The sequence below is a fragment of the Palaemon carinicauda genome, chromosome 1, assembly GCF_036898095.1.
Source record: "Palaemon carinicauda isolate YSFRI2023 chromosome 1, ASM3689809v2, whole genome shotgun sequence".
Classification (NCBI taxonomy): domain Eukaryota; kingdom Metazoa; phylum Arthropoda; class Malacostraca; order Decapoda; family Palaemonidae; genus Palaemon; species Palaemon carinicauda.
In genome coordinates this window covers 134,484,166-134,497,937 of record NC_090725.1, presented here as the reverse complement: position 1 = coordinate 134,497,937, position 13,772 = coordinate 134,484,166, and the positions used below count along the sequence as shown (strand labels likewise).

Below are 13,772 nucleotides of genomic sequence, written 5' to 3'. Positions count from 1 at the left end.
CTTTACGTGCGGCTGACGCAGAAGGTCCACTCTTAGAGGAAGAGTCCTGGGAACGTCTACTAGCCATTGCAGTACCTCGGTGAACCATTCTCTCGCGGGCCAGAGGGGAGCAACCAACGTCAACCTTGTCCCTTCGTGAGAGGCGAACTTCTGCAGTACCTTGTTGACAATCTTGAACGGGGGGAACGCATAAAGGTCTAGATGGGACCAATCCAGAAGAAAAGCATCTACGTGAACTGCTGCTGGGTCCGGAATCGGTGAGCAATAATTTGGGAGCCTCTTGGTCATCGAGGTAGCGAACAGATCTATGGTGGGCTGACCCCACAGGGCCCATTGTCTGTTGCAAACATTCTTGTGAAGGGTCCATTCTGTAGGGATGATCTGACCCTTCCGGCTGAGGCGGTCTGCCATGACATTCATATCGCCTTGAATGAACCTCGTTACAAGCGATATCTTTCGATCTCTTGACCAGGTGAGGAGGTCCCTTGCGATCTCGAACAACGTCATCGAATGAGTCCCTCCTTGCTTGGAGATGTACGCCAAGGCTGTAGTGTTGTCGGAGTTCACCTCCACTACCTTGCCTAGAAGGAGGGACTTGAAGCTTCTCAAGGCCAGATGAACTGCCAGTAGCTCCTTGCAGTTGATGTGTAGTGCTCTTTGATCCGGATTCCAGGTGCCCGAGCATTCCCGACCGTCCAGTGTCGCACCCCAGCCCGTGTCCGATGCGTCCGAGAAGAGAAGGTGGTCGGGGGTCTGAACAGCCAGTGGTAGACCTTCCTTGAGAAGAATGTTGTTCTTCCACCAAGTCAGTGCAGACTTCATCTCTTCGGATATAGGAACTGAGACCGCTTCTAGCGTCATGTCCTTTCTCCAGTGAGCAGCTAGGTGATACTGAAGGGGTCGGAGGTGGAGTCTCCCTAACGCGATGAACTGGTCCAGCGATGAAAGTGTCCCTATTAGACTCATCCACTGTCTGACTGAACATCGGTTCCTTCTCAGCATGCTCTGGATGCATTCTTGGGCTTGACTGATTCTGGGGGCCGACGGAAAAGCCCGAAAAGCTTGACTCTGAATCTCCATACCTAGATAGACTATAGTTAGGGATGGGACGAGTTGGGACTTTTCTATATTGACCAGGAGACCCAATTCCTTGGTCAGATCCATAGTCCATTTGAGATTCTCCAGACAGCGACGACTTGACGCAGCTCTTAAAAGCCAGTCGTCCAAATAGAGGGAGGCTCTGATGTCTGCCAAATGCAGGAATTTGGCAATATTCCTCATCAGTTTGGTAAACACTAGAGGTGCCGTGCTTAGGCCAAAGCACAGGGCTTGGAACTGGTAAACCACCTTCCCAAAGACGAACCTTAGGAAAGGTTGGGAGTCTGGGTGGATGGGGACGTGAAAGTACGCGTCCTTTAGGTCTAACGAGACCATCCAGTCTTCCTTCCTGACCGATGCTAGCACCGACTTCGTCGTCTCCATGGTGAACGTCTGCTTGGTGACAAAGACATTTAGAGCACTGACGTCCAGCACCGGTCTCCACCCTCCTGTCTTCTTCGCTACTAAGAAGAGACGGTTGTAAAAGCCCGGGGATTGATGGTCCCGGACTATGACTACCGCTCCCTTTTGTAGCAAGAGAGACACCTCTTGCTGTAAAGCTAGCCTCTTGTCCTCCTCTCTGTACCTGGGAGAGAGGTCGATGGGAGTAGTTGCTAGAGGGGGCTTGCGCAAGAATGGAATCCTGTACCCCTCTCTGAGCAACTTCACAGACTGTGCGTCTGCACCCCTGTTCTCCCAGGCCTGCCAGTAGTTCTTGAGCCTGGCTCCCACTGCTGTCTGGAGAAGAAGGCAGTCAGACTCTGCCTTTTGAGGACTTGGAACCCTTCTTCTTTTTGCCACGTTGACTATCGGCACGGGTACCTCCTCTGCTGGAGGTTCTGCCACGATAGGGCGGAATGAACCTAGACGCTGGTGTGTCCATCCTAGGTCTAGGCACGGAAGGTAAAGCTGTGACTTTACGTGCGGATGACGCCACCAGGTCATGGGTGTCTTTCTGGATCAACGAGGCAGCAATCCCCTTGATCAGCTCTTCAGGAAAGAGACACTTGGATAGCGGAGCAAACATCAGCTCTGACTTCTGACATGGTGTGATCCCCGCCGACAAGAAGGAGCAAAGGTGATCTCGCTTCTTAAGAACTCCAGACACGAAAGAAGCCGCAAGCTCGCCAGACCCATCCCGAATGGCTTTGTCCATGCATGACATGATGAGCATGGCAGAGTCCTTATCCGAAGGGGAGGTCTTTCTGCTTAACGCTCCCAAACACCAGTCCAGGAAGTTGAAGATCTCAAACGCACGAAAAACTCCCTTCAAAAGATGGTCCATGTCCGAAAAGGTCCAGCAAATCTTGGAGCGTCTCATAGCCAGTCTGCGGGGAGAGTCTACCAGACTTGAGAAGTCGCCCTGGGCAGAGGCAGGAACTCCCAAGCCGAGATCTTCTCCCGTGGCATACCAGACGCTAGATTTGGAAGCAAGCTTGGTCGGTGGAAAGATGAAGGATGTCTTCCCAAGTTGCTTCTTGGACTGCAACCACTCTCCCAGTACCCTTAAAGCTCTCTTGGATGAGCGCGCGAGTACGAGCTTCGTAAAGGCAGGAGCTGCTGACTGCATGCCTAAAGCGAACTCAGAGGGAGGTGAGCGCGGGGTTGCAGACACAAACTGGTCCGGATACAACTCCTTAAACAGGGCAAGGACTTTCCTAAAGTCTAAGGAGGGAGGCGTAGTCTTGGGTTCCTCTATGTCGGAGTGTTGATCGTCCAAATGCGCAGCTTCGTCGTCATCAGAGATTCCTTCATCCGAATGCTGAGGAGGAAGCGGCAAAGGAGGAGAAGAAAGCTGAACGGCTGAATCCGGCAGCACGGGTGCATGCGTAGCTGCACTGGATCCAACATCATGCCGCTGCTGGTCAGTCTGAGAGCTGGCAACAACAAAAGCGGAGTGATGGTGCGTGGTGGGGACTGCCGTGGGTTGCGGAGACTGCCGCATTGCGTCAAAACACGGCAGCTTGACAGCACCTTCCCACTGCTGATGCGGTAGCTCACGCATGTCAACGGAGGGTGCCGCACGTCGGCTAACGTCAACATGCGTCTGGCAGGGTCGACTGCGCATCGGTGGTGGAGCTCTCACAGCCGGAGTGTGGAAGCAGGCAGCCGCAGTGTCTGCTGAGCGCACAACCGTGGCAGGTTGTAGGTTAACGGGTGCAGTGTCAACCTTCTCAGCACGATACTCCTGCATGAAGGAAGCTAGCTGAGTCTGCATAGACTGCAGCATAGACCACTTAGGGTCTACAGCGGTTGGTGCGGCAACAGACGGAGTGATTGCCTGCTGCGGAACCACTCTACCTCTCTTGGGAGGTGTGCAGTTTTCGGAAGACTGCGGCGAGTTCGAACTGACCCAGTGGCTACACCTGGGCCGTTGGACTCGCTCGGAAGGGACCTTGCGCTTGAGAGGTCGTGAGACCTTGGTCCAGCGTTTCTGACGAGAAACTTCTTCCACAGACGAGGAATGAATGGGCTCACTCGTCTGTTTGTGGGTGGGACGATCTCTGCAAGATACGTCCGCAACCACTGAGGGTACATCTGTACGCTGATCAAGGCCTGTCGAACCCTTTGGTCCTTCGACATTGCTTCTCCCCTGGGCATGGGAGCTTGCAAGAGGTCCCGGACTGGGAGGACGACTGGCACGAACAGATGCACCCTCATGCGTAACACTGACACTGACACTTTTCACAGCACTCGCACTCACTACACTTCCCACTGCACTTTTCTCCTTCAACTCTTTGACATCGGCCAAGAGTTGATTGCGGTCATTCGCTAATGACTCCACTCTGTCACCAAGAGCCTGAATGGCATGCATCATGTCCACCATCGAGGGTTGCTGAGAGCTAGTAGAAGGGTCGGGAGTCACCACTACAGGGGAAGGAATAGGTTGTGGGGCATGGGGAGAGGAAAAATCAAAAGAGCGAGACGAACTCCTCCTGATCCTATCCTTCTCTAGCCTACGTGCATTCTTAAGGAATTCATTAAAATCGAATTCCGAAAGCCCAGCGCATTCCTCACATCGATCTTCCAATTGACAGGATTTACCCCTACAATTGGAACAAACGGTGTGAGGATCTATAGAGGCCTTCGGAAGACGCCTAGAACAGTCCCTAGCGCTACACTGCCTGTACTTGGGGACTTGAGTAGGGTCAGACATCTTGAATTAGTCAAAGGGGGAAATCCAAAATCTATCCAAGTCGTCAACAAATAATCCAAATCTAATCAAAAAAGCTTGATAAGGTAATGATAATAACTCCTGTACAGCGAAAGCTAATATCTAGAGAGAATACATCACCAAATAGCGTGAAAATCAACTCCAGAAACAACAGCGTATCAAGTAGGTCTTGCCGGTGGCACGACAGAGAGAAAATTGGTTCTTGTTGACAAGAAGTACCTGAGTACCTACTCGACAGATGGCGCTGTTGTTGTACACCCCCACCTGTATAGCGATCGCTGGCGTATCCCGACCGTAGGTTTTTTCTGTCGGGCAACAGAGTTGCAGCTACATGATCACCGGGTAAGATTAATATTGAAAAATATGTTGGGAGCAGCGGGAGGGAAAAGAGGAGAACGTTCTGTGCCGAAGTCAACTTCAGAAATGAGACTCCCATTGCCGAGTCAACCCGCTCGTCCCTGGTAACTCCGCCCAAGGGGTCGTGGTTTAGGGCTCGCGCCGCCGCTTGGGGGGGTTCAGGGGGGGGGGGGGGGGTATAAGCTACCACTGGTGAGTCCGGAAGGTTGAGACCTCCCTCTCCAGAAGTAGCTACACCCCGGACATGACAAATTCGGAGATAATTTGTATTTTTCCTAACCATACAAACCTTAGCTATTTACATGGGGTATTACTTTCAGCGTAGCTGAAATGACGAGCCATTAGAATTTTAATGAGGGTTAATTACCCCAGCACTAGTTAGCAAGGGGGTAAGGGTGTGGTAGCTAGCTACCCCTCCCCCACCTCACACACCGGTGAACTGCTTCACTTCACTTAGAGGTAGGACTTGCCTTGGGGGATAGGGCTGGCGGGCAAATACAGTGGTACCTCTACATACGAATTTAATTCGTTCCACAACCAACTTCGGATGTAGAAAATGTTCGGATGTAGAAACGAATTTTCCCATAAGAATACGTGGTAATTCATTTAATTCGTTCCTCAGCCTAAAAACCCATAATAAATCCTTAATAAATGGCTACACATAATTACACATAACAATAACATAACTGCATAATATGAAAGAAGCATGTAAAAAAGATAATTATAAAGAAATAATAAATAAAAAATGTGTTTTATTGCCACTTTACCTTAGAGACAGGCCAACGCAGGTGTAGGATTTGCTACGCCAGGAGGAGACGGACGATCGGCGAGAAGGTAGACAAGGTGTTAACATGTTCTTTAAATAAATGCTCTCTCTCTCTCTCTCTTGTTCTTCTTCACTGTTAGTGTTAGAGACATCTATTAATTTTTTCTGTGAGAGAGAGAGAGAGAGAGAGAGAGAGAGAGAGAGAGAGAGAGAGAGAGAGAGAGAGAGAGAGAGAGAGAGAGAGATTAAACAAAAATGAGTTTAAACAAAAATGAGTTTAAACAAAAATGTGTTGTGTACATATGATTTTTAACAGCGTTAACGAATTGAAAGACAGTTAAATGTAACTAAAAAAACAATATCAGCAAATCTGAATTCCTATATTAATTAAAACAAATATTGATACAAACACACTCGTGTGCGTATGCGCAAACACACACACACGCACGAGGAGACACGATCGGCGAGGAGGTAGAGATGGTGACTGCGATAACATACCGTAACTTACACTACGGAAATTTTAATCTAACTTAGCTTATTTGTTTTTTTTTATTTTTATATTTCATATTTTTTACATTTTTCTTCTTTTGATTTTTTATTTTCATCACTTTCAGTGACGAGTTACGGTATGTTACCGCAGTCACCATCTCTACCTCCTCCCCGACCGTCTCTCTTACTGCGTGGCAATTCCTGCACCTGTGTGTGCGTGTTTGTGCATACGCACACGAGTGTGTTTGTATCAATATTTTTTTTAGTTAATAAAGGAATTCAGATTAGCTGTTATTATTTTCTTAGTTATATTTAATTGTTTTTCAACTCGCTGACGCTGTTAAAAATCATATGTACTCTAAACACATTTTTGTTTAATCTCTCTCTCTCTCACTCTCTCTCTCGGAAAAAAAATAATAGACGTATCTAACACTATAACAGCGAAGAAGAACGAGAGAGAGAGAGAGAGAGCGAGAGAGAGAGAGAGAGAGAGAGAGAGAGAGAGAGAGAGAGAGAGAGAGAGAGAGAGAGAGAGAGAGAGAGAGAGAGAGAGAGATATTTTATTTAAAGAACATGTTAATGCTATGTTTAGAGAGAAACAGAAAAAGAGAGAAGTCTTATTTAAAAGAGCTTGTTAATGCTATCATGGTTTTCTTTGCTTCACTTTTTTCTTTCTTTCTGTTCATCACGCTGGCCCTTCTCACAAATGATTGTTGCCAACAATCTCTTTGTCCTTTATCCCTATCAACAAAAGGCGTTCTATCTCTTCCAGAGTATTGCTAAGATGTCTTGTAATAATGGTAATCCCCTTCGATGGTTATTTGTTTTAATGGCTGCCTTCAGCTTGATGATCCTCGAGATCATAGGCCTATTCCGGCCATATTGTTTAGTCATACAGTATCACTCACATGCACACTGCTCTCATGTTTTTCTATAATTTCTTGCTTCAATTCTAATGAAAGAATTGCCTTCTTCCTGTACTGAAACTTAACTTCTTAGGCACCATGATTATAGGTAAAATCAAAAAGGAAATGTGAGAAAAGGAAGAAAATAGACACTGTTAATAACAGACCAAACAGAGGACAACCACACGATACACACAAGAATAGAGAACTGAGCACTCGACGCTCAATGGCGTAATGTTTACTTCGTGTGTCGAAATAAAATTCGGGTGTAAAATCAATAATTTGCTCGAATTTTACTTCGGATGTTGGAAAATTCGGATGTAGATACGTTCATGTGTAGAGGTTCCACTGTATGTGTAAATAGCTAAGGTTTGTATGGTTAGGAAAAATACAAATTATCTCCGAATTTGTCATTTGTTCAGTAACCGAAATACAAACCACGCTATTTACATGGGGTGACTTACCCCTTAGGTAGGGTGGAAAGTCCCAGCCTTACTGGCTTTGGCTTTACCCGGGGACTCAGAACCCGAGTGAGCAGCACTCAAGAAAAAGTCCCTGCACCTCGCAAGTTCCTTGCTCCGCAAGGAACGTGCGGCCTACATAAGCTTGTGTGTGGAGGATTGAAGTGTGACTCGTCCTAGGAAGTTGACCTGAAGTCCTTTAGATAGAATTATAGGCTAGGACGTTCCCAATACCACCTCGTCAGAGTATGGGGAACGCGACAGTATTATCTTGATACTACGAACACAAGGAAGCATGGTTTACCTGCAGAGGTTCGAGGTCAGCTATGCAGAGAACCCAGGATGATGCTTTCCCCAAGAGAGGGGAGGATGAAGAAAGAAGTAAGGGCCAGACATACTCTTTCATTCATGCAGTCTAAAACCAGGTAACAATGCCCTCAACCTTCTGCTACCTGTCCATTAAGGAGCCCGAGATTAAACCAGCTGTTGTGCAGCCACCACAGGGCCAATCGATAATGTATCAAGGCTCCTGTGGGTCACGTCCTGCAGGTAGTGGGCTGTGAAGGTCGTTTGACGCTTCCAGACCCCAGCTTGTTGCACCTGCGTCACCGAGAAGTTTCTCTTAAAAGCTAGAGACGATGTGATGCCTCTGGCATCGTGTGCTCTGGGACGACGTGATGGAGGAGGATCTTGATTCAAGGCGTGGTGGATGACCCTTCGAATCCAAGCTGAGATGGTATTCTTGGTGATCCTCCTCTTCGTCCTTCCCGTGCTCACAAACAGGGCTTGCACGCGGGGACGGACTGCAGCCGTTCTCTTCAGATAACGCCTCAGACTTCTCACTGGACATAGTAGCAGATGGTCTGGGTCACTTGTTACAGAATGGAGACTCGAAACCCTGAAGGAGTCGAACCGTGGGTCCGGCACTCCAGGGTTCTGAGTCTTAGCTACAAACTCAGGGACGAACCTGAACGTTACCTCCCCCCATCCCCTTGAATGGGCGACGTCATATGAGAGACCATGAAGTTCACTGACCCGCTTGGCTGATGCCAAAGCGAGCAGGAACAACGTCTTCCAAGTCAGGTGTCGATCAGAGGCCTGGCGTAATGGTTCGAACGGAGGTCTCTTAAGAGCCCTGAGGACACGAACCACGTTCCATGGAGGAGGTCTCACTTCCGACTGAGGGCAGGTAAGTTCGTAGCTTCGTATGAGTAAAGAAAGTTCCAGCGAGGAAGAAATGTCTATTCCTTTCAGCCTGAAGGCTAAGCTTAAGGCTGAGCGATAGCCTTTCACCGCCGAGACTGAAAGGCGCATTTCCTCCCGCAAATACACGAGAAACTCCGCTATAGCTGGAATAGTGGCATCGAGGGGAGAGATACCCCTCCCACGACACCAACCACAGAAGACTCTCCACTTTGCCTGGTAGACCCCTGCGGATGACTTTCGCAGGTGTCGAGACATCCTCTCCGCAACTTGTTGCAAAAAGCCTCTCTCAGTGAGGAGACGCTGGATAGTCTCCAGGCGTGAAGCCAAAGCGAAGCTACGGCCTTGTGGTAGATGTTGCAGTGTGGTTGCTTGAGTAGCTTGTGTCGTGGGGGGAGTTCTCTCGGGAGTTCCGTCAGGAGCTGCAGAAGGTCCGGGAACCACTCTGCATGATGCCATAGCGGAGCTATTAAGGTCATTGACAGATTGACAGATAGTCTGGTCTTGTTGAGCACCCTTCTCATCAGACAGAACGGTGGAAAGGCGTAGACATCGATGTTGTCCCACCGATGTTGGAAGGCACCTTGCCAGAGTGCCTTGGGGTCCGGGACTGGGGAGCAGTATAGCGGCAGCTTGAAGTTCAAAGCTGTCGCGAACAGGTCCACTGTCGGGGAGCAGTACTGTATAGCGGCAGCTTGAAGTTCAAAGCTGTCGCGAACAGGTCCACTGTCGGGGAACCCCACAAAGTCAGGACTTTGTTGGCTACTTGACGATCCAAGACCACTCGGTACTCACTATCTGCGATCCCCGGAGAGGTCTAGGGTGGTAGCTGGCAGGACAGGAGAGCGGCGAGTCGTCTCCTCCGCAGAGGATTGTGGGGACGACGAGCCGAAGAGGCGCCTCCTAACTCCTTTAAAGGGAGAAGGAAGGCCTCTATGGCGAAGGGGAGGGCGAGCCTTCCGCCTTATATGCCCACGAGGGGCCGTAGGATCAGCAAGCTGACCATCATGGGGCCTCCGAAGAGGCGTCTCTACCAGAGAACTCCCCCGAGAGGGAATCTCAGTGGAAGGAGAGACCGTAGGACTCAGCTCCTCCCTCGAAGTGTGTTTGGAGGGAGAGACAGAGCCTTCAGCTACCTCAGCCACAGGAACAGGTGTTTGGACAGATCCATGGGATGTTTCCGAAACAACTACGTCAACCACAGACAGAGGATCTATCTCTGCTGTAGTTGACGATTGTTCGGCGGCCGCACCCCGTTTGACCATGTCAAACAGGGCTTCCTTGGAGGGCGAACCCTGTAGCCCCAAGAAAGCCAAAAGCTGAAAAAGATCTTTGTTAGACATAACTACCTCCTCCGAGGGGGGAGGGGCAGCCGCCTCGCTATGGTAGGCAGCGGCCTCTCCCTTACCACGGGATCAGTCAACAACATCAACATTACGGTCTACGCTACCGCTCGCCGGCCTCTCGGAAGAGGCCGCCCGAGCGGGAGCTTCGGAGGAGGAATGGGCGGTGGGAGAAGAAGACCTAGGATTTCCTCTCTCCCGAGAAACCTCGGAAAGAGACAATCACGTTTAGCCTTCTTCAGACGTCGCCGGGCAAACCTCTCCCACTGGGAGGTAGACCACTCCCTACACTCAATACACAAATTAGCACTATCACACCGTTGGCCCCTACACTGAGGGCATAAGGAGTGCGGATCTGTCTCCACGGCCGACATAAAGGTCCCACAAGGGCGGCCGGGAAGACCAGGGCAAGTGCGCATGATGATAATAGAGGCCAACTTCACACACAAACACTGCAAGAAAAAGCAAACAAAAATTATGGCAGTCAAAAGAGAGGAGAGCGCTGACAGGTCTGTCGTCTCTCCGAGCCAAAAGTAAAGTGGACGAATTACCGGTGTGTGTGTGAGGGTGGAGGGGTAGCAAGCTACCCCTCCCCCCCGCTAACTAGCGGTGGGGTAGGAAACCCTCGTTAAAACTTTATGGCTCGTCATCGGCTGCGCCGAAGTAATTACCCAATGTAAATAGCGTGGTTTGTATTCAGTTACGGAACAATTGTGGGTCACAGGAGGGTGAGATTGACGGATTAACTCGTAGACGACTATTCCCCAAAAATGTACCTTTATAGGAAGTAACGGTATAACCACAACGACGATTCTTCTTAGTTTTAGGTATGATGGATTCAGAATTACAATAAAACACGTGAATGACTTTCCTATAAGATAAAAGAGAACAGCACTTGGGGCACAGTAAACGCTGAGGAATTACATTGTGTGATTTCAGGAAATAATCAACATTGGCTGAAGAATCATAAAAATCACCATGGAATTTAGCCACTGCTTATAGGTACGGAATAGCGCAGCCGTTACAAGTTTCTATAACTTCCTCCATCGAAAAATACGACAAAATAAATCTCACTTGAAATGACGCACACCTTACTGGGTCAAAGGTTACAACGCAAAAGGGATTGGAGGAAAAGGCATGAACAGACAGCTCAAAGAGATAAAGGAAGGGGGGGTAGGGAAATATCTGTAGGCAACCCCCTTGTGCAAACTTTGAATAGGCATCGGTTGGTGATTGGTTAAGGGAAAAACAAAGGAGACTAGCGGGTAAACCTCGGAAAGAGACAATCACGTTTAGCCTTCTTCAGACGTCGCCGGGCAAACCTCTCCCACTGGGAGGTAGACCACTCCCTACACTCAATACACAAATTAGCACTATCACACCGTTGGCCCCTAAACTGAGGGCATAAGGAGTGCGGATCTGTCTCCACGGCCGACATAAAGGTCCCACAAGGGCGGCCGGGAAGACCAGGGCAAGTGCGCATGATGATAATAGAGGCCAACTTCACACACAAACACTGCAAGAAAAAGCAAACAAAAATTATGGCAGTCAAAAGAGAGGAGAGCGCTGACAGGTCTGTCGTCTCTCCGAGCCAAAAGTAAAGTGGACGAATTACCGGTGTGTGTGAGGGTGGAGGGGTAGCAAGCTACCCCTCCCCCCCGCTAACTAGCGGTGGGGTAGGAAACCCTCGTTAAAACTTTATGGCTCGTCATCGGCTGCGCCGAAGTAATTACCCAATGTAAATAGCGTGGTTTGTATTCAGTTACGGAACAATTGTGGGTCACAGGAGGGTGAGATTGACGGATTAACTCGTAGACGACTATTCCCCAAAAATGTACCTTTATAGGAAGTAACGGTATAACCACAACGACGATTCTTCTTAGTTTTAGGTATGATGGATTCAGAATTACAATAAAACACGTGAATGACTTTCCTATAAGATAAAAGAGAACAGCACTTGGGGCACAGTAAACGCTGAGGAATTACATTGTGTGATTTCAGGAAATAATCAACATTGGCTGAAGAATCATAAAAATCACCATGGAATTTAGACACTGCTTTTAGGTACGGAATAGCGCAGCCGTTACAAGTTTCTATAACTTCCTCCATCGAAAAATACGACAAAATAAATCTCACTTGAAATGACGCACACCTTACTGGGTCAAAGGTTACAACGCAAAAGGGATTGGAGGAAAAGGCATGAACAGACAGCTCAAAGAGATAAAGGAAGGGGGGGTAGGGAAATATCTGTAGGCAACCCCCTTGTGCAAACTTTGAATAGGCATCGGTTGGTGATTGGTTAAGGGAAAAACAAAGGAGACTAGCGGGTAAACATGAATGAACTAAATAGGGAAACTAGTCCAGAGAAAGTATTTATGTGAAACCGGGGAGTGAAAAGGAAATAACCAAAGAAATAAACCCAATATAGGAAGATAAAATGGAATGTATGATAAATAATATTGAATGGGAATATAATATGAGATGATAATACGATAATAAAAACAGTAATTGGGGGGGGGGGAAGCTTCTGCGCAGGGGGAGTGATACTTGCGCAGACCGAAAACTGGTATGCACGAACGAACGTACAAATGGGTGCTAATGTTAGCATGGAATGCTAACATTTGATCTACATCAGACGTTGGCAGCACTGGTTACTGTACTTTTTCATGAAATAATCTTTGCCACGGCTCCTCCAAAGTTTACCCAGTTATACTGTTTTGTATTTTCCTCCGGTTATAATACATACAAGAAGGTAATGTATAGAGAAGAAAAGGCTTGTTTTACGTTTATATATCGATTCCCCAGTATGTTTTCCCCACCCAAAACCCCGAGTTCCCACTGGGGGTCCCCCATTATCGTAGGATATAGATGTATATATATTTCTGAAACTATTCATTTGCGACGGGAACGAGTGTCATTTTCGGAGAGCGTAATTTTTTCTATAAGAAAAAGTAGTTGTTTTCCTAGGTTACATCGCCCTGTAATACACTACAAATGAAACCGAAAATATATGTTTTCCTGTAGGAAATAGCGTGATTTAACGGATTTTCACCTTCATTTCATCAGTAATAACAGCAACCAATTCGGCAACTTGAAGTTAGCCGAATTGGCTGATCTGTTTGTTTGCAGTTGAAATGAAGGTCAAATTCGGTTAATCACGTTATTTACTATAGGAAAACATATTTTCTGTTCGAAATCACACCCTGTAATACAATACAAATTTACCGATGTCCATTTTTTAATCAATACGTGAGGTACTGGCCACTGATATACAAAGGCTCCTCCTCATGAAATCTGGTTTTTAGTGTTTACCAATTGGATCTATCAAATTGTGCTATATATATGGGACATACATACGGCATCTTTAAACCAGCAATAAAGGCCTGAAATGTATAAATTACAATACAACTAGGCATAAATATACATGGGTCATGCATTCAACACGATATTGAAGTATCGTATAACTAACAATGATTCCACCCACTAACATAGAATGGGGTAACAAATAATGCAGAGTACTTTTGTTTACCTTTCGACCTATGATCACTTCCAAAACCTTTGTGGGGCAACGATTCCACAGCCAACTAACAGTGTCACCCAACATTACCAATGAAATATAACAAAATTCGTAGTCCTGAGAGAGGAGCCAAATGTTTCACGACTAGGCTCAAGTTAAACTATAGATTCCGTACCCAAATATCATTGCCCCTTGAGTCAGCGGCTAATCCCCTTTGCTTTCCTTTGAGTCTAAACTGTTTAAAGAGTTCTATTGTCTTTGAGACATTGGTGGCAAGATTTGTAAAGGATCATCGGAGGGTTAAATACAGTGATTAAAAAGACGTCTTCGATACTTTATATAACATCGAGGATTTTATTTTATCAAGAAAGAAAGAAAAGAAATGAATCCAATATCGATGTAAAAAGAAAAAAAAGGTATTTAAGGAAAGATATGATCAAAAGAAGAGAGAAGTGCAA

The 13,772-nt window shown here is 47.3% G+C and overlaps 1 protein-coding gene across 1 annotated transcript in view; it reads right to left on the bottom strand.

Annotated features, from left to right (window-relative positions):
* The window catches only part of LOC137643212 (transmembrane protein 256 homolog), a 113,280-nt gene extending 99,782 nt beyond the window's left edge, over positions 1-13,498 (bottom strand). Inside the window, exon 1 of the mRNA XM_068376062.1 lies at positions 13,327-13,498. Within this exon, the coding sequence (XP_068232163.1) occupies positions 13,327-13,401 (75 nt within the window). The 5' untranslated portion in view covers positions 13,402-13,498. The remainder of the gene's footprint in view (positions 1-13,326) is intronic.
* Positions 13,499-13,772: the final 274 nt, after the last annotated feature.